This window comes from Aethalodelphis obliquidens, unplaced genomic scaffold, assembly GCF_003676395.1.
Source record: "Aethalodelphis obliquidens isolate GAN/ISIS:26980383/991018 unplaced genomic scaffold, ASM367639v1 scaffold46, whole genome shotgun sequence".
NCBI classification, from domain to species: Eukaryota; Metazoa; Chordata; class Mammalia; order Artiodactyla; family Delphinidae; genus Aethalodelphis; species Aethalodelphis obliquidens.
The window spans coordinates 8,927,985-8,952,807 of NW_020837990.1; the positions used below are offsets into that span (position 1 = coordinate 8,927,985).

Below are 24,823 nucleotides of genomic sequence, written 5' to 3' on the forward strand. Positions count from 1 at the left end.
TGCTCAATTGGCAGGAATTCCCTTTCCCTTGTTTTAGTCTCAGATCTGAGAATAAACTGCTCCCCCCAGCTTGGTTCTGAATTCTGTGTTTGTCACGGTGACCCACTGAGGAAAAAATAAGCATGACTTCGTCTCCTCTGATCACTCTTCCTCTTTGATATTATTCTCTAACACTCTTCAGCCCACTAAGCTTTCACTGCTGGATCAAGCTAGGGAAGATTTACCTTTACACTTGCTACAAGCCCTGTGGGCCTCGTTCTCACACCCAGGTTACTTCCCTGGATCAGAGGTCTCAAGGTTGGGTTTGCTTTTGCTCTGCTCCTCAAGCTTCAAGAATTTTTGTTCATCTGTGCCTCTAATAATTTTTTCCTTATCCCTCTAGTTGCCTCTTTTCTAATCCTCTCCCGTAGGCTGGTCTATTTCTAGGTGGATTTGGCTTAAAGCCATCTTAGACGTCCCTTCTCACACTTCCCAACTGTGTCCTGCCAAGAAAGGATCCTTCAGCAGAAATATGAGAGCAGGTGGAAATCCTCCATTTACTCAAATTGCGTCTCTATTTATGCGGTCTCATTTTTTTTTTTAGAATAGTACTTATCTTTGACCTTTGTTTCTTAATGTGACAGGTTTTTTTTAGAGAGTGAATAAGCCACCCCGAGTTGATATATAATTACATAGAGAGCTCCTTGAGAGCAGGGACCGTGAGCTTTCATTCTTGTAGCCACACTACTGGCAACACGTACAGTTGCTTAGTTGGGATTTGACATCTAGAGAAGTGATGGTGGTGATGATGATAGCAGCTACCATTTATTCAGTTTTACGAAAGATAGCCACAGTGCTAAATGCTTTACACTGATTATCTTTCTTTTTTTTTCTTTAAATTTGTTTATTTATGTATTTATTTTTGGCTGCGTTGGGTCTTGGGTGCTGCGCGCGAGCTTTCTCTAGTTGTGAGCGGGGGCTGCTCTTCGCTGTGGAGCACGGGCTCTAGAGCGCAGGCTCAGTAGTTGTGGCGCACGGGCTTAGTTGCTCTGCAGCATGTGGGATCTTTCCAGATCCAGGGTTCGAACTCGTGTCCCCTTCATTGGCAGGTGGATTCTTAACCACTGTGCCACCAGGGAAGTCCCTGATTATCTTTCTTAATCCTCCCAACAGCTCTGTGAGATAGCTTTTAATTACTATCCCCACTTTACAGATGAGACATTGTCTCAGGGACTTTAAATAGTTTGCCTAAAATCTTACAGCTAAAAAGCAATGTCTCTTGTCCCCTCCCTGATTGACCATTGTACCTATTGCCTATATTATACTTTTTGTTCTGTAAGTGGGAATTAGGGATCAGTTTTCACCAATATTGCAGCTTCTTAGAGGCTAGGACAATGTCTTATACTACTAAATCCCCTGCTATGCCTGGTGCGTAATTGGACATTCAACAATTATTTCATCTTTTGCTTTTGAAGTCTCCTCTCCTCCTACCTGTGCTGTGGATCGTTTAGGACATTTATGAGGGGCCCTGGCTACTGTCACTTATCCTAGAAGTAACAAAGTAGAGCAGATCTGGAGATAATCCAGATATCAGTGGATCTGAAAGCCTAGACTTTTTGACATGTTCTGTAAGAGATTTTCTAAATGGCTGGAAGGGGGTAGTCTGTAGAAGGGGCGTGGTTCAGGACTGCCTGGAGCAGTCCTGAAACTACATGAAGATGTAGTTTCTGAGAACAGAGTAATAAAGTGAACTGTAAGGCTTCCCAGGATTTTACTGAGTTTCCAAAGGGTCATAGTCAGGTCCCCACCCCTACGCAATAAATAACGGAACTGCCTATTCTTTGGGAATCTTGACATCCACTAACAAGGTGAGATTGTTTACTGAGCCCTCCCACCTACTTCTATTAAGTGACCCCTTGAGTTTTCTGTGAGGTGACCAAATAGCTCAAGGGCATTTGAGCTGAGGTTCAGTACAGTCATTCCTTAGTATCCATGGGGGATTGGTTCCAGGACCCCCACGGACACCAAAAACCTCAGGATCCTCAAGTCCTTTCTATAAAAGGTATACTTTAGGGCTTCCCTGGTGGCACAGTGGTTGAGAGTCCGCCTGCCGATGCAGGGGGCATGGGTTCATGTCCCGGTCCGGGAAGATCCCACATGCCGTGGAGCAGCTGGGCCCGTGAGCCACAGCCGCTGAGCCTGCGCGTCCGGAGCCTGTGCTCCACAACGGGAGAGGCCACGACAGTGAGAGGCCTGAGTACCCAAAAAAAAAAAAAAAAAAAATGTATACTTTAAGTCATCTCTAGATTACTTATAATACCCAATACAATGTAAATGTTATGTAAATAGTGGTAAAAACAATGTAAGCACTATGTAAATAGTTGCTGTCGTGCAAATTCAAGTTTTGCTTTGGGGAACATTCTGGAATTTTTTTTCTTTTTAGTATTTTCGATCTGTTGTTGGTTGAATCTGCGGATGCCGAACCCGCAGATAAGGAAGGCTGATGTATACATATTTCCCCTACTCCGTTTGTGGGAGCTGCTGTTCCTCATGACAGCCAATACTCTTACCTTTCCATACCTCTCCAGCATACTACTTGGCTAGTAAAAACACTGGAGGCTGGAGCATGGACATCACAACTTCTGACAGCACGTTGATTCCAGGCTTAGTTGTATTTTGCCCCTAGATCTAGCTCAGCTTAACAGACTCGTGTTGTGGACTATTGGAGAGAGGTGTGTGAGCCTTACCAAATATGGCTCCTCCTGTCTCTTTTCTTTTTTGGCCGCGCAGCTTGTGAGATGTTAGTTCCCCGACCAGGGCGTGAACCCGCTCCCTTGGCAGTGAAAGCTCGGAGTCCTAACCACTGGACCTTCAGGGAATTCCCATCGTGTCTATTTTCTAATTCACTTCTTGTTTCTTTCTAATTCACTTCTTGTTTCTCATTTTAATTGATCCTATTAACCAAATTTTAATTGATGGAATTTTTTTCTCCTTTTTGTAAAGGTGATGGACAGAATTTGTTTACGAAAGATGTGACAGTGATCGAGGGAGAAGTTGCAACCATCAGCTGCCAGGTCAACAAGAGTGACGACTCTGTTATCCAACTACTGAATCCCAACAGACAGACCATTTATTTCAGGGACTTCCGGCGTAAGTTTCCATCTCTATAGCATTAGATGGCAACTTTTTTTCCTACACGTTGTCTTGATAAAGAGATTGTGAAGGCCTCCTTTTTTTTTTTCTTTTTTTTAATTTAATGTTAGATGCTTAAAGTTTAATCAGTTCTTCAGAGGAAAGAAGAGACATGCAATCATAATCTTCCTACTTAATAGAAACCTTGAATGGTCCTTTTTTAAAAGTAAGGCAGTCTTCCTTTGCAATAGGAATTGATTGTAGTAATTCAAGGTGAATTGCCGTTGAGTCCCAAATACTTAGCTGACACAGACAACTCAAATAGGGTAAAGCAAGGAAAATATAGCATTCTCAAAGGTAATCTGTTTGGTTTGAAGACTGAAGTTTCCTAGGCAATCTGTGCCTATAAAGGCAAAACCAAATCTCCTGTCATCATAGCCTGTGGTAGGTGGAGGTGCCCATGTGCTGAAATCCTTCCAAATATAAGATCACAAAAGCCAGTAATCGAAACTTAATTGTATATCATAGCAATGGTTCAAATGGGTGTCAGGGTTTGGCAAGAGCAAGAATCAGGTCTTTCGAAAAATTGTGATTTGAGAGCATTGGTGCCTAACCAAAGTAGGTGTCAGGCATGTCGCCTCCTGCCCACTTGTCCCCATTCTCCCCAACACCTCAGAACATTCATGACCTGTGGAAAGAGTTATGAACATAAGGAACATTAAGAGGACTATGGAGGGTAAAAGGAGAGAAGCCAGCTTCTCATGTTAGAATGAATTTTTGTCATTAGTGTATACTGATCTAGCCTTTGCCAAATTAATATAAGGATTTTAAAAGTGAATATTAGACATCAATAAAAAGCCCGCATACATTACTTTTGGGATGACTCTGACTTCCTACTTTATGCCTAATCAGTTTCATCCCCGTGGAGCTGAATGCAGTTAGAAAATGGGGTCAGGTCTTAAGGCCCCTGTAGGCCCCAGGCCATGGCCTTTTGGCAGTGCCACCTCAAACCACATGAAACACAAAGATGCATCAGAGTTAAATTGGATTGTTTTGCTATAAAGTTTTTTTTTTTGATGATTTTCATTTTGCTTTTGCAATTACTAATAATGCTTTTTTAAAATTTTCTCTCATAATATTAGAACCTCTATTTCTTTTAAGGCCTCAGATTCTTAGAGACAATTTAAAAGCCTGTAGGTTCTACTCCCTGAAATTTCAGTGCCAAAGGGGGCTCATTGCCTGCCCTTTCCTCCTGTTCTCATTCTGCCTGTCTCCGATAGACGATCCGAAACAATTTATGAATAAGTGCTCAAAACTGACAGCAAGGGATATGCGTGTGTACACAGACACACACACCCATGTGTGTGAGTTTCCTTTTGGGGCAGGGTTATATATATATGTGTCTACAAACAGTTATTGCAGAAGCCCTAACTAGGAACTCAAGAAGCACAAAGAAGTACCCACCAGGTGCAGAAAGACTTAATCCGTGTGTCTGCTCTGTAGCTGCCTTTCTAGTCACCTGCCTTTTGCCTCCCCTCGGGAAGGCAAATAGACTGTCGTCTTTCCCACAACACTAACTCTGTGTTTTGTTTTCCAGCTTTGAAGGACAGCAGGTTCCAGCTGCTGAATTTTTCAAGCAGTGAACTCAAAGTGTCGTTGACAAATGTCTCAATTTCTGACGAAGGAAGATATTTTTGCCAGCTCTACACTGACCCCCCTCAGGAAAGTTACACCACGATCACAGTCCTGGGTAAGCAATGCACCAGGGCTTGTCCTGGGAAACGAGGGGGTGGTACTTACTGCCAGATGGCTTCCAGCAGCTAGGAAAAGGTTAACGGTAAATTTTACTGTTTTAGGAAGACTCAGCGCCCATCTTGCTGAGTTTTAAAAATAGCCTATTTTACCAAACACTCTAAGGAATGGCAATCAGCAGGCTCTCTAGATTTCACCTGCTCTCGGGTTTCAACCCTCAAGCTTCAGAAGCAAAGATCAAGAGAATTTAGAGCCCTCAAATGAATCACTCGCCACATGTAATGTCGTTGCTTCTACCTACCAGGACTTTTTCTTCCCCCCTTCTGTGCAGTAGAGGGGGAAACAGGCTACCACATCTGCACCCTGTGGCAGAGCTCTGATATGAAAGCCACTTAATGATTTTTCCTTCTGAGTTACATCTCGTTTAATATTGTTGATCTCCTTTTCTTCGGCTTGACTTATTGCCTCATTTATTGCTCCCACTCAAGATTATGCTGTAAAAATCATACCCCATGAACGCATACTTTGCCACAAATTGCAACCACTAGATGTAAAAGAATGAAGAGCTTCTAGAGAGAGAAGGCTGATAATAAGCGAGGACCGTGGATCGGCTGCTGAGTACACCTCTACCTCTAGCGGGTTAAGTGTCTTCACGAATGATGGCTAGAGTGCGACTTTCAGCAGAATCCCGGTAGCCAGGTTTCCATGTGTATGTTTTGATAGAGTCAGCAGATACTCCTGTGGTGAAGGTAGTCTGAACTAGTCACCTTTTAGACAAACATATACTACAGTGCCTAACACCAGCCAATTTGTATTTTTGAAACTGAGTTTTCAAGGACCTACACTATAGCATGAGGCAAGATCTCTGATTTATACCTTCGGAAAGATGATGAATCAAAGCCTATCTGAGGCGGCAGACTGCAGCTTTTCAGTGTAACGATATGAAGATTAAAGGGGAAAGATAAACATGAAGGATGTTTTTGCTTAGTGTGTGTGAACATATATGTATTCATGGGTGTATGTATTGATCTGCTGCCTCATTACTTTATTTAAACACAGCTGTAATAGGGAACATTTTTTTAATTCATTAAACTAAAAACATATCCCTAATGCTGACATATATGTTATTGATAAGAGGAACACTGATTTTAGACAGTCAGGTTTCATGTCTGGCCATGTTGCTTCTGCTGTGGTCTGTGTTTGGTGATGTGTACGTGTTTATCTCTAATTGCGCCTTTGATCCCTATTAGATCTGCAGAAATAGTAAGTGTGGAAGGTTTGGCCAGGATGAACGTTTTGGAATTTGGCAGATGTACCGAAAGTTTTCTGGAGAGGTCTTTGAAACACTGTTTGCTTGTTGGAGTAAGTCATCAGCTGCATAAACTTCAAATAGGCCATCTTCCCATTGACCCACCATTGTTTATGGTGTGTCCACAAAAGTGACGGCAATTAGATGGAATATACTTAACGGCATTTTGCATTTTCAGAATGTTTCGCTACAGATACCTTTAAGTATGGATGTCTTTATTTCAAAGAAAGAGATGATAATAATAGAGGTTAGTCGTCTTGCCCAGCTTACAAAGCACATGGTGAGAATCAAGAATCTTAGACTTCGAAACAGACCTTACTCTTCTGCCTCAGAACCTCTGGGTCTTCTAGTCTAGGTTGTTTTCAACAAAATCCTGAAGGCTGCTGTTTCAAGATTTTCTCCCTGAAGGTGCACATCTTTTGTTTGCAGGAGTGTATCTGGTCTTTGACAAGCAGTTACTGCCTGTCAGTTTTCAGTGTTTGGTACATTTGTTCTCAGACTCGCTAGACTGGGCCAGTTGGAAGGAATACACCCAGCACTAGGCTTTTGAGAAGCATTATGCCTGTAATCCTTTTGGAGGTCTGATTATTCTAGAAATAATAGGTTCCTTGCTTGTATTGTATAGAAACATTAACTTAAATATACTTGAAAGTAATGCTGGTAAATGCTCTTTTTGCAGATATTATGCATTCATTTAATATTCCTTCCACTGAATTTATTCTAGGATTCCTTGACGGAGTCAAATTATTGTCATCGGCACTTGAGTCTTTCATATTCCAAAATCTGACAGTTTCCACTGATACTCATATATTCAAAGCTTCCTCCTAAGGTTTAGAGTTTTCAGGTATCATAATGAATGAAGAATGATCTATTAGCATCATCTTCGTTTCTATCTGTGGTTCTCTGAAAAGGACCCCATATGTACTTACACAGCTGTCAAACTTCCTGATCGGATGAAGATGCTCATTTTAGTGCATGCATCTTTATTAGTTGTTTGAAGCATTCAGCAAAAATTTCAGCATAATTATAAGACATAGAGATGGGTATTTGTTAGTTACTATTCTGTTTATTATCTTATCCATGTAAAAACTGAAAACTCCCCTGTGATATTTTGCATGCATTTGGATGCCTTTTAGGATATTCATTCACTTCTCCCACTTGTGATGAGTTTGTTTCTTTCTCCAGATCCTACTACTGTTCATGGAAGGAGATGAGTGAGAGAGAGAATATGCTGCTTTAACGTTAGTATAGTTACTGATAATAGTAGCTAATATTGTTACAGTCCTGTCCTTCTAAGATTAGTTTTCACTCAAGATTCCAGGAGCAGGAGAACCTAATTATTTTAAAGGGTCTTAGAGTGAGAGTCCACATACTGATCAGCTTTAAGTCTCCTCTTTTGTTGTAATTAATGTGACTCATCTTGATATTGCTGATTTTTTTTAATGTTGTAGGCGTAATGTTTATAATTAGCACTTATAGATGTGAAGTTAGCTAAGAAGAACGTCAACATTTCTTTGCTATTTTCTAGTATTTCCCTCTACGTGACTTTTATTCAAGTTTCCATCTCTATGCACCTCCTTAGATATGTCTTTGGTTGTTTTCATTAATGGCTGCAGGCAGTTTTCACTAAATATGTCTGTTTAGTGGACCATGTATAAGTGTATTCTCTGGTTAGTAGCAGTTCTAATTCATTTTTTTCTTATAAATGGATTTTGATACCTTACTAACTGCTTTCGTATTTGAGTAGACATTATGAAGTTAAAGGGAAAAACAGGAGAATGAGTAGACCAAAATAAACTTTAAGATTTTCTTGTCCTACCCCCCCCCGCTTTTTTCAGAAAGATAGACTTAAATCACTTCATTTATATTTTCTAAAGCTTTCTTGCTTTAAAAAAAAATCTGAGAGAAGTTAACTTTATAACTGATATCAGTGAACCATTATGACTCACATTTTATTTTATATTTGTAAACCAAACAGCTCCTACTACATTTGACTCTTTCTTCTTCTAAACTTCGTAAAGATCAGTAATACTGGTCACAGTCTTGAGAAAACTGTTTATGGACTTGGAAAAAGTCATTCAGCCATTTCTCAGGATGTTCTTCTCAACAATAAACAAGTCCTTTATTTTTCTACACTGGTCATATTTTCCACCACTTTTGAAGTTTTCCACATGTCTACCTTGGCTGTCAAGTTACAGGTGATGTCAGCTCTCCAGGAGGAGCTAGCATTAGTACAGGAATCACTGGGAAGGATTAGGGAAGTGTAGATTATATCTGCTGCAGTAGAGGAGGTATTAACATGGATAAAACCAAGCAACAGGTAATCTAGATAAGGACCTATTTGCTGCCATTCACACTCTCAACCCCCAAACAAAATCTAAGAGACATTGGTAAATTTTCCTCTGGCCTAATTTATACGTACCACTTGCCATTTCCTTACTTTTTTTTTTTTTTTTTTTGCGGTACGCGGGCCTCTCACTGTTGTGGCCTCTCCCGTTGTGGAACACAGGCTCTGGACGCGCAGGCTCACTGGCCATGGCTCACAGGCCCAGCCACTCCGCGGCATGTGGGGTCCTCCCGGACCGGGGCATGAACCCGTGTCCCCCTCATCAACAGGCGGACTCTCAACCACTGTGCCACCAGGGAAGCCCCACCATTTCCTTACTTTGAAATAGCAGACATTATTGATAATGTGACAAGAGCACGCCATCATCCTTATGACCTTCTCCATCTGATGGAGAGAATTAAGTACTTCCTCTACTAAGAAGTACCACTGAAGGTGAATTGCTAGTGGAGGTTAGAAGAAGCCTGTGAGGAGGAGAGAGAGCTCTCCAGTATCTTCAGACTCAACACGAGAAAGGAGAGGATGAAGGAAAGATACCCAGGAACACACAGAAAACTAATATCTGACAAAGACTATGTTTGAACCTTAATGCCATCAAGACCTGACAATTGATATTTGCTGGAACCTTTTAACAGCTCCTGGATCTATTCCCATCAGGAAGACTCCCAGGTTACCACAGAATGACCATCAAAGTGTCTTTCCCAAAGTTATCCATGCATACTGAAATCTGATCTATCCCATCCTGTAGTATTTTCCAAGGAAGAGAGCTCTGTGTATTACACATTACCTTTAGCTATTTGCCCTCTTTTTCTCATCCGAAGAGAACCCTACTGTGAGTATCCCGTCTCAATTTAAGTTTGCTTAAATTGAGTAGTATCCCATCAATTACATTACTCAATTACATTTCTCATTGAAAATCATTGCACGTGTCAATATCAGAAATTATTTTCATCACTCCATTTTTATTTCTGCCTGGACCTTGAAAAGAATTAATACTGTTTGACTTTCAGCCCTACATTTGTTGGGAGGACATTCCTAGCTCTTTTACTCCTTAGTTATTCCCTTTTTATCTAAGCCTCTTCTTCTGTTCCCCATAGCTCACCAAGATCTTATTTTCTTTAGGCTTGGACAGTCTTTTCCTCTGACATTTGCTCTAACAAAAGCATTTTTTTCAATATTCCTATTATACGGCACACAGAATTTAGTAGTATTTGTTGGGCGTAAACATCTAGTCTCTCTGTGTACCCCATATCAGCTATCTAGGTACGTGTAATGAAAATCTTTAACCTACCTGATTGTCATCTAGGAAGGATAAACTGCGTTGAGGAAATAGCTAGCCAAATCATCCCATTTACTTTTATACCTGCCTTTCTGTCTCTTAAAATGTTGGCAGATGTGCAACTCCAAATTGGATGTTAGACTATCTCTCTTTATGCTTATTTTTTTCTTAAAATGTAAACTAGGGTAGTTCTTTGCCATACTTAACTACTCATTGGGGCCACATCACTTTAGCAACACGTCCAGTTGAGCAACTGTGTTAGTTTCCTGTGATACAGGGAACAAAGAAGAGACGTGATTTTGCTCCAATAGTTACACTCCCCCTACCAACTATCTTGCTGAGAAACATATACAACAAATCATTTTCCTTTTCCTTTTCCATAATTCTCTATAGAAATTTTGAACTGCTTCAATTCAGTGTAAAAGTCTTCCTGTGGGTAGAATTTTCACATTGGACTAGAACAGTTGGAAATCTCAAATACATGGTTTAATCCCATAATTTATTGAAGCAGTATCAGAGATTTATTATTCAACTTGATCATCAGGATGGCATGTTTATACATATTTAATTTCTTGTTTCTCTTCTGAGTTGAGAAACTTATTAATCATAAGTCTTAGAACCATCTTTGCTTATTCATGGTGGTCAGGACATATATTTTTAGATTCAGTCTGCTGAATTCAGTATTCTTATTGATTTTTATTTCAAGAAGCTCAGTCTTGACATAAGGTTGCACTTATATGGTTTCATTGTCAACTCAGTTTCCGAAAAGATAACATGCTTTCTTTATCAACCACTGTCATTACTCTTTATTTGATATTCAGCATTTTAGCCCCCAAATATTTTATTCTAATCATTTTATTACATATATGTTTAATATGCTTAGACAAGAGTGGTTTTAATTCTGAGGTAGAAATCTAACCTACACTCAATCGTCTTTTCCACCTTTGGTTTCTAAAATTTGCAGCTTTAGATTTCAGAAAATCTAGAAATAGAAAATCATTACAAATTAACTGGCATTTGCTACATTACTACATCTTCATAGCTAAAGGATCTTATTACTACGCCATCCATCAGAGGTCAAGATCATATTCTAGATCTCTATAAATAATTTGAATTGAATGGAAGTGGCTCTGAGGCACAGTTTTTCTGTGTATGTTTATGGGGAGTGATTCTTTTACGGGACTCCATGTTTTTGATCTTTGCTGGTTGACTTTGGAATCTTTCATATGAAGATTGAAATCCAAGGGTTGAGTTTAAGGACAAATATTCCTCTCAGAGACTTCCAGGTAAGGAGGATATACTGTTTACTGTAAACAATACTGTTTACTCCTCTTGCTTTTATATCTGCTTTATATCTGCTTTATATCTGCTTTATATCTGCTTTATATCTGCTTTCTGGTCAATTTTCTAATGACCGATTGATAGCAAATCTAGTATCTATATTTTTATAACTTGGTCACTGATAACTTAGGAGTGGAAGACTGGTCATTTTATCAGATAACTTTAGGACGAATTCTGAAGTAAGGGATTTTACGTAACTCGCTTTATTTGATAATGACTTTGTCTTTCTTCTGTTTCCTCCAGTGGCAGTTTGTTTTAAATTCCCATCAGGAATGTCTATTGTTATCTCCTGTTTTTGAGAGCAATGGTCCTAGTTTCTAATGAATAGAAGAATATACCCAGAAATAGATTCTGTGTTTAAAAAGCACACATGTTTAATTTGTAGTCCCACCACGTAATCTGATGATCGATATCCAGAAAGACACTGCGGTGGAAGGTGAGGAGATTGAAGTCAACTGCACTGCCATGGCCAGCAAACCAGCCACGACCATCAGGTGGTTCAAAGGGAACAAGGAGCTCAAAGGTAAGATGCGAATTGCCTGGTACTGAGGAAGCCAGTCCACACTTGATCCCAGCAGGAGTACATCTTTGTGGACGTTAAAGACAAATGCAAAACACACCCCTGAACAAAAATGCTCATTTATATTGGGTTGGCCAAAAAGTCCGTTCTGTTATAAGCAAAAATGAAAGACACATTTTTCATTTTCACCAAGAACTTTATCAAACAATGTACTTCTTAACCGAACGATCTTTTTGGCCAACCTAACATATGGTTTGCAATCAGTTAGTAAGTGTGTCTGAGCCCAAAGTGTAACGGCATTTTACTGTTCTAATTCATATCCTCATTCTGTCGTTTGAGGGTTCATGGTGATATGTGCTGCCAGATGTTTACTCAGAGGCTCAGAGAGAACCAGACCTGTAAACTAGAACTCGCTAGACCAGTTAGAATCACTGAGGTATCCCCTGAGCTCAGGCTGGCCATGTCTGTACCCTTAGTTCTCCTTGCTTTTACCCTGTGACCCAGGGTGGGTCAGGACCCCAGATTCTTGTGTTACACCTTGAAAAAAAATGTATAGCAGTCTTGGCCATGGTGAATACCAAGTCATTCTAACCTCTATTGGACTATTGGTTGTTTTGACAATGGGCTTTCCTGCAAGGGTGCTTGTGCTAAGCAGCTGAGAATCTATCTTCATAGCGAACTTGCAGGCACCACCCTTCTTGAGAAATCTGTGATTCAGTTGCCCATGTCAGCAGCCTATTCTTCTGCAACGTTTCTGACTTTGTGCTGGCAGCACAGGCAGCTTTTTAAACCCTGCTCCTATTGTCTCTCCCTCAGTACCGGGCCATCCAGATTTGATTCCTGGATCCTCGGACATCTGCCCTCTTAGCCGCTGCATCGGCTGAAGGATACAGCCTAGCCCCTATTTTTGACTCTCTTTTTGCCAGTTATCCTAAGTTCCTCATGCATGTCTGCATTGCGATTCCTTTCTTTGCAAAAGGTTGCCTTGCAAGTAGTACCCAGGACAGAGGACTCAGGGCCTGAACTCCTCTGATCATTTGACAGAAATGCTTGCTGTGTGCCTCAATTTCCTCTAAAATGGGGATGTTAATATTTACATACCTTGTGTGATTCTTATGAAGATGAAATGAGTGAATATTTGTAAAGCATGGGGCTAGTGTCTGGGCCAAGGTAAGTGCTCTGTATGTGCTTGTTAAATAAATAAATAGTTCCAGGAAGAAAAGAAAGTCCTTTTAGAAAGAGGATATAAAAATCTATATCTAGAAACAGAAAAATCTATATATAATGGCTTAAGTTTCAAAAAGCTTGCTCTGTTTTAATCTCCTATTTCCTAGGTATGGCTTTGGAAGGAAGGAATTTCTCATTTCCCCTCTGCTTTTCTGTCTAAGTGAATTGAGCCATTAAATGTGTACCAATAAGTACAAAACATTAAAAGAAAGTTAATGGTGCGTCATGTCCCAGGGAGTGCTGAGTTCAGGAAAGGGGCCTCCTTGGCCTATTCATCCCATCCGGAAGCCTCCTCCCCCCCTTTTCTGGGTGTTCTTGGACGTGGCTCCCTTCTGGCCTGAAGCCTATATCTTACTTTGCTCTACCCACTGCCACTGCACTTTTTTGTGTTCTTCCAAAAGTCTCAGAGTTTAAACATTTCAATTACAATTTCATTTAATTGTCGTTGCTTTCCCTGTTAATTGCCGATGGGGGTGGGCAAAGGGGGTTGTTTATATCTTTACTCCTGATTGAAATTACTTAAGGGATTTGGATGACGTCCTGGAATTTTTAAACGGCATTACAGCCTGGTAGATGTGTTAAGTTCAGATGGTTGTAGGGGGAAAAAGCACTTCTCTTTTCTTCCTCTCTAGGGCCTTGAGCAGTCAAATGTCAAAATGGGTCAACTTTCAGCTGCTTTTTTGTGGGAAAATTTAAGACAGAAGAAACATATATTTAAATAAAAATAGTAAATAGTATGTAGAGTTGATTATCTTAAATACTATCCTGCAAGGCTGAAAAGTAGGAAATTATCCTTTTATCAGTTATCTACCCCCAGATTACCCTTACCTGGAGTGACTTCCATTATGTTTATTAAAATAGTAATGTTGGGGCAGAGGGAGGGAGGGGAGGATATTTAAGAAAAGAGTGAGACTCACTCAGCTCTGGTTTCTTGGTATGTCCCCCCAGGCAAATCGGAGGTGGAGGAGTGGTCAGACATGTACACCGTGACCAGTCAGCTGATGCTGAAGGTGCACAAGGAGGATGACGGGGTCCCGGTGATCTGTCAGGTGGAGCACCCTGCCGTCACTGGAAACTTGCAGACCCAGCGGTATCTAGAAGTACAGTGTGAGTACCTGTCTTAGTCCTTTCTGGCTGCTGTGCAGACTACTACAGGCTGGTGGCTTATAAACAACAGATATCTACTGCTCACGGTTCTGGAGGCTGGGAAGTCCAAGGTCAGGGTACCAGCATGGTCAGGTTCCAGTGAGGTCCCTCTTCCCGGTTCATGGCTGGCGCCTTCTCACGGTGTCCTTACATGGTGGAAGGGGCTAGAGATCGCTTTGCAGCCTCTTTTATAAGGGCACTAATCCCAGTCATGAGGGTTTCACGAACCTCCTGACCTAATCACCTTCCAAAGGCCCCACCTCCTAACGCCATCACATTGGGGATCAGCATTTCAACGTATAAGTTTTTGCAGGGTGGGGGGGACACAAACACTCAAACCATAGCATTACCCAAGTATTTTATCCTGAGGGTATAGAGTAGCAGTTCTTTAAAAACACTTCAGAAGCCACTTATTGAATACATATGTTTTTATATAGTTTAGGTAGAATTTTCATCTTGTTGTCTTGGTAGAAAAATAATCAAAGGATTATTCTACTGAAACACTGCCATATTATAGAGTGCCAATGAGGATTTTGAAAATACTACATTTAACCCAAATGTAAAACTTGAAAATGATTCCATCTGCTCTAGTGCATGACTTAATTAATTAAATTTTGTGAATATTGACTGTAATCATTTCTATGCCAACTTCAAAATCTAGGGTAATTCCAGCCGCCCCCCGCCCCCAGCTTTATTAACCCCATCATAAGTGCTGAATTTTTTTATAGAAGGGATTTTATTCCCACTGAACATCAGCATCTTGTTTTAGATTGCAAGTTCTCTTCTATTTTAGCTTAAATTATAGCGATGAGTTTAAAAGTGGAACTCTTTGGGATGCGTGCCGTGGTCTTGATGGCTTCATCAGTAAAAGCTGGATCGTGGTGAGTGAGGTTTCTCCTCACTGTGCCCTATGGACTAAAGATGCTCTCCTCATCTTCTCCTCTGGGCTCTCCTGCTTGTGGAAAAAATGTCTGTTTTCTGCACAAAATTATCCTTGCACCAAAGTTGTGGCTGAGTAGCCAGCTTCTCACTTTTTATCAAAAGACTTCTGTAACTTGGCCTCTGCAAAATTCCAGGTGGCCTTTGGGTGTGCCTAGTGAAAATGTTACTAGAGTTTGTTTGGATGTCAATGATTGGGCATCAGATAAAGGAAAAGCATTACTCTCTATGAATTATTCTATTAATTTTCTAGGGCTGCCATAGCAGATTACCACAAATTTAATGGCTTAATAAACAACAGACATTTATTCTCTCACAGTTCTAGGGGACAGAAGTCTGAAATCAAGGTGTCGGCAGGGCCAAATTCCCTCCAAAGGCTCTAGGGAGAGGATCCTTCCTTGCCTTTTCTGGCTTCTGGTGGCTCCAGGTGTTCCTTGGCTTGTGGCCACATCACTCCACTCTCTGTCTCCATCTTGACCCGGCCTTCTTCTCTTCTCTGTGTGTCTCTTATAAGGACACTTGTCATTGGACTTAGGGCCCACCCGGGTAAACCAGAATGGTCTCAATTCAATATCCTTAACTTAATTACATCTGCAAAGAATCCTTTTCCAAATAAGGCCACAGTCACAGGTTTCAGAGGTTGGGAATTAGCTATGTATTTGGTGGTGGCAGGGGTGGGCACCATGAATCCCCCTATGATTTGTATCACCTGCTTAGGTTGCCTGAGCAAAACAGGGGATGGAGAAAGTTATAAAAAGTTGCTTCTACAAAGCCATCCCATTCCACTTCGTGAGCTTGGCTCAATTTAACATTACGTAATGCCAGTTTTTCTTGTTAATTCATTTCATCTACTTCATTATGTAGCTTCATTATGGGCATCATGCTTATAATTTTCATATCACTAAAACTATTGTGGTGTAATGTCCCTATAATGGGAAAACAGAAAAGATCAGATATTATCTAAATTGGCAGATAGTAGATTTCTTGTGACTTTGTTAATGTGTAATTCATTTAAGCAAACTTAATATCCATTAACTTTCCTTGTAGGGGCCCATTAGCTTTAATAATACATTAGCTCCTTTGTGAGACCTGAGTAGCTGTTCACCCAGTTCCCACCCCTAAACTCTTAGTTTCCCAGAGTATCTTCTAAATAGAATATAGCCCCACCCACCTACAAAATTACACTCATTCCCAAATGCAAAATATTTCAAGCACTACACCTCCTACCCCTTGGAAGACTTGCCAATGATCTTTATAAAGCCTTTTCTTTTGAAGATTCAAGTGAGATTTGTCCTTCTAAGAAAAGGACTAAAGCTGCGTTTCTGAATCCATTTGACTTCAGTCTTACAAAGTACTGCTGGCCCTTAACTGCAGGAAGGTGACTTTAATGCCTTCCCCAAATTGGAGACACATCCCTGGGTCATTTTTAACTTTAACATGGCACCTTTTTATGGGAGACTCTGTTCTTTTACCCAGCGTAAGCCACACAAACATTTTATCCTTTGATATTCCATTTCTTGGAATGTATATAGGAAAAATGTCTTTTTGCATAAAAGAAGGTTAAGGATTTCAAAGCAATGTGTTAATCTGAATGGAGTTTAGAGTCCCATATGGCATCTTAATACGATGCTTCATGCTCAAGAAAGTCACCTGACAGGTCACTACCCTCCCTCTCTCTAGAGCACTACTGAAAAATTTGCGGAGTCAGCCAGGAATTCCTTACGTAGCATCTTCAGACACATTGGAATTCTCTACTTCATCACCTACCAGCTTTACTCTTCTTGAACACCAGCAGCTATGGACAAGAAAAAGCCTCGTGCCTCAGGTGCTCAAGGCACTCAGTCTTTGGGCACTAGAACTTTCTCAGACCTTGGCCAGTGGTGTTGGGGGTTCAGCTCCATTCCCCCCATAGGAGGCCCCTCTCTGCAGACAAGCCACACCATGTCTCTCTCTTTTTTTTTTTTGAAGTATAGTTGATTTACAGTGTTGTGCCAGTCTCTGCTGTCCAGCAGAGTGACTCAGTTATACACATATATACATTCTTGATGGCCATGTAAAAAGAAGAGATACTTGAATGCCTGAGATTCAGTAGCCAGTGTGCATGGATGGTGAATTATTTTGGATACTCTTTGAGGAGTAACATTAGACCATTATTTTTTAATCGACCCAAACTCTGGACTCAGCAGTTCTTAAACTTTTGGGGATCGTTGACCCCTTTAAAATCCTTTGACAGCTATAGAGCTGGAAATGATGACATTCACCACATTTTACTTCCAGTATAAGGGGTGTATTTACAGTTTTCCTAATTTGAGGTATTCAAGGGCCACTTTCACAAGTTTTACCAAATCCACGGGTCATCTGTGTTCGTATCATATTTAGAATTTTTAAGTCATTTTATTGCTTTAACCTAACCAAGACCTGTGTAAAAACACCTGTAAAATTATGAGTTTTATTTGCTATGTATATTCTATCTAGTAAACTTTAAAATAAATGCACAACTATTATTTTTTAATGTCCTTTCCTTTGCCACCTAAAAAGATTTCTTATACTATGAGTGATAAACATTAGTTTATCACCAGGACATCCTGAGCTGGTCCATGGACCTCAGATTAAGAATTACTCTACTCTGGGGAAATGAGACTACCTTCGAGGCAAATCTAACCTGATAGGATTGGTGTTAAGTATACTCAGTTCGACCTTGGCCCATTTTGCTACATGAAGATTTTTGGAAACCTCTCTCTACCTCATCTAAGATGGATGGATATTAATCAGGATAAGAACAGAGTAAAATGACAGATAATGGATTTGAATGCTGTATAAATTATGTCCTTTTAGAAAATACTATTTTTTAAAAAGGAAATGAAAACCTACATTGTATGCCACTAAATATCTTACTTTAAAAATGACAGGAGCAAGGAGGAGGGATAAAATGAAGGGAAGGGTTGCACACTCCCCTTGACATGGAGAGCCACCATATTGTCTAGAAGACAAGGCTTGCGCTCCAACTTGGAATCCCTTTTGTCGTGTGGGTTTAAGTCCCAATTAATTGAACACAGAATTTTGCAGTGTTTGTTTGTTAAGCCACTTGTATATGGTACCAGGAGAAATTGTGGTGCCCAATTATGTGAAAAATCAGCCAGATGTGTATGCTGTCATGCTTTAAATAATCCTTAAGTTTTTGGTGAGTACAGATATTAATTGTGTAGTATGCATTGAAGTGATTAACGTCCATGTAATTTATCATCTGGAAATTTCTGAACATAAATAAGTGAGTTGTTTTGTTCAGCAAGGTGTTCACCTCTCAGAATTAGTGAATTAAAGTCGCCCCTCCCTTCTTTTTATTAAAAATATGAAAGGCACCACAATCAGCCAAGTGTTCGGTTATTTGATTTTCCGGGGCATTGGCTGCTCTTGTTTGTGGCATTTCCCTGTTGGGTGCTCGTTTGCAAGCTCATTAATAAGGTTTTCTCATAGGACCGTTGCTGGGAAGGAAGAACATACAGTAGGGCTCTTAGTTTTCTAGCTTTCATTCTAAGACTCAGCAAGGATACGGCAGCACGCAGTTAAATGTTTAAAACAGAAAGTAATTGTGCTCGCGAGCTGGAATTCAAAGCTCTCTTTCCTTAGATGTTAGGCAGAGAACAGTTTTGCTTTTTAATGTTCTGAGCTATATGACCCTAAACTCTTTCTGTGCAGTTTTTTCTTTCCAATGTCTGTGTATATAGCGTTGCTCAAATTTACAACAGGGTTGATTATAGCAGAATGTGGTAGAATTGTAGCACGGTTAGTGGAGCTTCAGATCTGAGCGAACGTACTCTTGTCAAATAAAAGCCTGTTTAAAGGAGAACAGTTCACTGTCTGCACGTTAAAAGAAAACTGTCTAAATAGCATCAAGGTGGAAACACATAGCGACATAAGCTGGGAATTCAAAGAAAAGGTGTGACCCTCAGTATGGAATTCAGATTGCTGTGCAAGGGGGGAAGCCTTACTCTGGACCGAGGTGTATCCGAAGCTCTGGAATTACTGCTGTGTGTCTTTTGCTTTCCCCCATCGTAGCCTTGCTCTTTAAAATGTTTTGCAAAAATCCTCATCTACTGAGGGTTTTGTGTGTGTGTGCATATCTGAAAAAGAAATTTAAGAGATATGTTTTGAAAGGGAGAATGAAACCAAAGACTCAAAAAATGGATGTTTGAACACCTTCCCTGCTCGGATTATCATCTGCCAGTTAATTGTGTTCGTGGACATCATTTTCCAAATGAGTTTTATTGACTCAGTGTAGCCAGATATTTTGTAAATCCATATTCCTGTTCATTGAGGGTCCACAGAAGGCTAGATTTTTCTTCTTTCATTCCCTCAATTGGGGGAAAATTGGGCATTGAGGGAGATGATCAAAACCTGTTCCTTGTGCCAAAATAAATGTTTCTCTGGTATCGATAGTGTCCTGCAGTGAAGGAGGGAGAAAAAACCTGGAAATGGGAAAATCTTTCCTGTTTGGAGTGGAGGATAAGACACAGTTTACCACGGCAGCTCCCACATCCCATCCTCTCCCCCATCAATTCTATTCCCAGGTTATATTCTTCAAAGCGTAATAGCTGGCGTTTTCATATTTGGCCTGTTTCTCTCTGATCTCCGGTCTCTCTCTCTCTCTCTCTTTTTTTTTTTTTTTTGCGGTACTCGGGCCTCTCACTGCTGTGGCCTCTCCCATTGCGGAGCACAGGCTCTGGACGCGCAGGCTCAGCGGCCATGGCTCACGGGCCCAGCCGCTCCGCGGCATGTGGGATCTTCCTGGACCGGGGCACGAACCCGGGTCCCTTGCATCAGCAGGGGGACTCTCAACCACTGCGCCACCAGGGAAGCCCCTCCGGTCTCTTTTTTTTTAACAGAATATGCTCTTCCTCCCACTCTTCCTTTCTTTTATTTTTTTAAAGCAATGAATTGAGTTCCAGGGAAGTTATTTCAGTATTTATTATTCCTCCTGAAAAATAATCAAGGCATGGAGACCCCCCTGATTCAAACTAATGTTTTAACCTATCATTTTTTGTGTTAACACACAGTAGAAGCGGGTCCAAGTTCCTGATGCCATTAACTCTATAGAGTGTTAGTGAGGCATTCTGCAGTGCCAAAGGGGGCAGGAGGCTGAGTCACTAGTACTCAAAAAACAAAGAGTAAATATTGGGCCAACTCCATTGTGAACAAGACTTGAATGACATGACTCTTAGGGAAGAAAGACTTTGCCATCATCCCTGCCCTTCTGAAGCCACACCCTGTAGAAAGAGGCCTCTTCCCACATCTGTCTTCCCACATCTCACTGTCTGACCTAATGTATTTGGAAAAGATGTGTCTCTGTGGCTGTGGACATTGAATACTATGTAGTGAAACTAGTCTTCTAATGTGCTCTCTTAATGGTTTTTAACTCAAGGTCAGATTTTGATTCTGTGGAAGGTTCAATGGTTGTAAAGCTAACATCTCAAAATCTAAAAAGAATGTTCCAAAGGGGATCGCTGGGGGGAGTGGGGGATGAATCAGGAGTTTGGGATTAACATATACCCAGTACTATATGTAAAATAGGTAACCAACAAGGACCTACTGTATAGCACAGGGAACTATACTCAATATCTTGTATTGATGATAACCTATAATGGAAAAGAATCTGAAAAAGAATATACATATATATATATATATATATATATATATATGTAAACCTGAATCCCTTTGCTGTACACTCGAAACCAACACAACATTGTAAATTAACTATACTTCAATTTAAAAAAGCATGTTTTTAAAAATGTTGAACAAACAAATAAAACTTCCTATACTTAAGGTGGTTAACAAAAAATAAATAAAAAGAATGGTTCAACAACATTCTTTATGATTTCATTTGAGATACCACCTTGAAATATACCCAAAATGCTAAATAAATGTGTAGTGAAGTGGAAGTACGTAACTCAGACACGCGGGTTGAACCTCACATTTTGGGAGCTGGATTAACCTTCTAAAAGAGAAATAGAATTGTATTTTGCAATGAGGGCTGTTAAAGTGATTAAACAAGGAGGCCATTAGACCAATCTAATAAGGTGACTCTGATACCTTGGTAGCTTATGTAGGCAAACCAAAACCTAAACCAAAGCCAATGCACTCCAAGGCAATGAAACTTAGGCCCAGCCAATCACAAACAGCTAACCAGGTTTCCCAAAAAAGGCAACTGCTCAAGCTCCAGCCAATCAGATCATTCACTTGCTTTACTTCCGTGTCTTTTCTATTAAAACCTTTCCCTCAGCTCCTATTGGAGCATTTTCAGTCTGGGCTGCCCTGTTCAAATGGATGCTCAAATAAACACTTGAAAATTTTAATGGGCCTTGTGTATCTTATAACAGGGCTTCGAGGGATTCATGGTCTGCTTGTTTTTGTTTTGTTTTTATTTAACCAGTCGCAGAGCTAGAAGTCCATGCCCCAGTGTTCCCCCACTTTCTCATTCATTCATTCACTTGGTAAATATGTATTGAACGCCTACTATGTGCCAGGCACTGACACTGTTCTAGGCACCAGGGATACAAAAAACAAAACCTTTTCTTGTTACAGAGCTAACGTTCTCGTGCAGAAAATCTTGCTATGAGAATTTTCTCACCCAGTGTTCACTTTCTAATTCTGAAGATTTCTCAAAGATATGGAAGAGTGCTGTGTGGGTGAGTGTGCACCCCACTTCAAAGGCACTGGAAGCTACTCTCCGCCACAACATCACAGAATAAAATTTGATTCTGTTGGGTAAACAGTAATTTCAATATCCACAAAGCTACTTACAAGTTGCAACAAGAGGAAACTGCATTTTACTGTGTAATGTGGCACATGCTCTTCGGTCCCACATCCGTCCCCCCAGGTTTGACTCATCCCACTCATCATAGCTCAGCCCTCCTCAAGAATAGCAGTTTAAGTGCTCCAGTTCATACAACAGATGTAACAGCAGGAGGTCCTTCACCTTGCAAACAAACAAAATAAATGGCAGTGAAAATTATTCGTGAATGTATTATGACAATGGGAAGCAAACCTTTTGCAAGATGTTCTTTTTAAGTCCTCTGAGAGCTCGCTGTGACTGTGTTCTCTCACCAGCCCCAATGACCTCGTGATACATCGCCCTCCTTCAGAGCAAAGCTGGGCTCTCCCAACAGCTTAGGCAGCCATGTTATAGGGGTTGATTCTGCTTTGAGCTCAAGCAGCCCCTAATACTCACCAAATCTCAGGTGCATCTCGGCATTGTCGTGCTCCTCCAAACTGCAGTAATCCCCCATGATTGTCAAAGACCCTTCTGTCAGTGCTTCCCCACCTGAATGCACAGGCACTGACCCAAACCAAACCCAGCCATTCTGATTCCATCTGGGCCCACACTGCCCTTGAGTTCTCCCTGGTAGGCCCAAAACAATGAACACTTGGTCAACAGGCATCCAGTCTCACTCTAACAGGTGTTTCAGAATGTTGGATGAAATCTGAGTAAGGGATGCAAAGAGCCTGCAGGAACAGATTTGCACTTGGGTTCCTGGGCCTGCTTGCAGTCAGCACATCAATGAACGAACGTTTGAGGCCCACGTCCCCTGATTTAGAAAATCTCAGGCAGGGAAAGCGTCAGGAGCCCCTGGGCTAACAGGTCTCCTCCTGCCGCGGTGTCAGGGCGCCTTCCCTCTTATCTCAGCAATGCTCCTCTCTGGTACATGGGGAGGATAATATCCCAGGCAAAAGGAAACCACGGTGTACTTTTTTTAACTAAGAAATTTTAAAGACCTGATATGTTAGTGCGGTAATCTAGAGCGAAGGAGACCGTGACTTTTCATTTACATAGGAAAGCGAAATACAGGTTCCAGAGTCTTGAGTTTCATCTTCTGAAAAGATCATAGAATATGGTACAAGGTCAGACTGGCATGACATCAATTGTAATCTGCCAGCAAGCCATTCTAACCTCTTTAAGAGTTTCCTTTTATATATATATATTTTCCCTTTATAGAGAGAGCAAAGTCCATCTAAAGAAAGTCTCATCAGATCAGAATGTCTTTCTAAGATGATTTTTTTAATTGGCTGCTACTGTAGTGTGACCTAAAGTCTCCTGGTATTTAACCCTCTGTGCGACTTGGACCAATGGACGAATTTTGTCTGCTGGAGTAGCCTTGCTAAACGTCTTTTACGGGGTTTTTAAAAAATTACAGTGGATTATGAAAACCTCAGATCTCTCGACCTAATTTATTAGCTGTTGGTGGTACCATCTCTGTAACTGTAATGTTCCATGAGTGCACAGACCTAACTATTTTTCTTATTTTTATATAGCAGTTCCATTTTATAGTGACATTAAGCCATTCTGCAGTACATTTCTAGACAGTTATTGCACTTGGGCAGAAAGTGTCATCTGGCTTTTGTGCCTTCCAACACCAACCGAGGCGTAAAATGATCACCCAGAAAATGTTCTGGGCCTTACCTCATTACTTAAAAATAAATCTTGGAGTCTGGTCCTGTTTCAGAAAAGATTTGGTGGGTTATAACGTTTGATTTATGGACATAATTAAAATATAAATGATGAGCTTCTGGGCTATTCAATCAGCCATCTGGAGTGTTCAGTATTTTGACATAGTCAGATTGTGGTCAGGATTATCCTGGGAAAACGTAGCAGCCCTGGGTTCTAGAGGTGCCAGTGGAGCCCCAGGGTTTCTATTCCGCCTGTTGGGAAGGCTCCAGTTCCTCTTTCAGGGCAAAGGAGGGGGAATTGAATTTGTTTTTTAAGTTTCCTTCACCCAGAGATGGATCTTGGCACACAGACCCTCTATTTGGCTCCTAGGCAGGGCGTCAAGATAGCTCAGCTGCCCACGGTCGAATAATATGCCTATAAATACTGCCTATGTCAACAGAGGAGGACATTTTTCTGTATAATACAAGCAAGATTAACGTTTACCTTTCCAGCGACCTATTAAGATGACTGTGGCAGCTGTACCCATAAGTAGATGGTAGATGTTTCTCCAGAAACCTAGAGAGTAAATTGGGAAAATCCGTTATCAAAATTGAAGGTGTATTTCCTATGGCTTAGTATATGATTTTTTAAATGTAAATTCCAGGTATAGCAAGGCCTTAGCTTGTTATTCCTAATTTATGTGAGTAATTGACAACTGGCAAACAGCCATTAGGAACATAAAAAGCATTTAACTGAAACAAACTCAGTGGTACTGAAAAGGCAGGGTGGATAGATTTTCAACACCGTCTTTATTACTAATGGAAGCTGAGCGTGTAAAAACCCTTAGTGCACTGTGCTGAAAAATATACTCTCTCTGTTTGCTTGTAAATTACACAAAGGAGAAAAGAGGACAAAAGAGCCTTCCACACTGGCCAGCAAGCCTTCTGCTTCTCCTTAAATAATGGGCGGAAGTTGGCAGTGCATGGAAAATGTAGACCTTCTGTGAATCAGAGATTAACCTATAAGAAAATGTTACGTTTCAGCCCAAATTCGGGGCTTTAAATTTAGGTTTCCTCAGAATGGTTGGATAAGGATGACAGAGGTTCCCTAACCAGGAACTCCAGAAGTGCTGCTGTTTCTGAGCAGGGGAGCCGGTATTTTGTTGTCTGTGTTTTCAGTGGCATAACCTTCTACCATTTTTTTTTTTTGATATCTTGTGGGTTGTTTTTTTTTAATAAACTTTACCAACTAGCCCTGTGTGCAAGTGTATTATACCACCAAAAATAATAGACCCACATATGTCACCCAATGGTTGTATTTAGCCTACAGTATTGTCTGTAGCTCTCAAAGGTGGGTGCCCAGGACACTTGCCCAGCAGCCAGTGCTCATTTAAGGTCATCCTGTTTATCCTTTTTGAGTATTTTTGCCTTTTT

The 24,823-nt window shown here is 40.7% G+C and overlaps 1 protein-coding gene across 2 annotated transcripts in view; it reads left to right on the forward strand.

The window, feature by feature from the left end:
• CADM1 (cell adhesion molecule 1) overlaps positions 1-24,823 on the forward strand; it is a 335,046-nt gene that overhangs the window by 264,424 nt on the left and 45,799 nt on the right. For both annotated transcript variants that reach the window (XM_027082245.1, XM_027082246.1), the window contains exons 2-5: positions 2,983-3,129; positions 4,709-4,861; positions 11,522-11,659; positions 13,832-13,990. In XM_027082245.1, the coding sequence (XP_026938046.1) occupies positions 2,983-3,129; positions 4,709-4,861; positions 11,522-11,659; positions 13,832-13,990 (597 nt within the window). The remainder of the gene's footprint in view (positions 1-2,982; positions 3,130-4,708; positions 4,862-11,521; positions 11,660-13,831; positions 13,991-24,823) is intronic.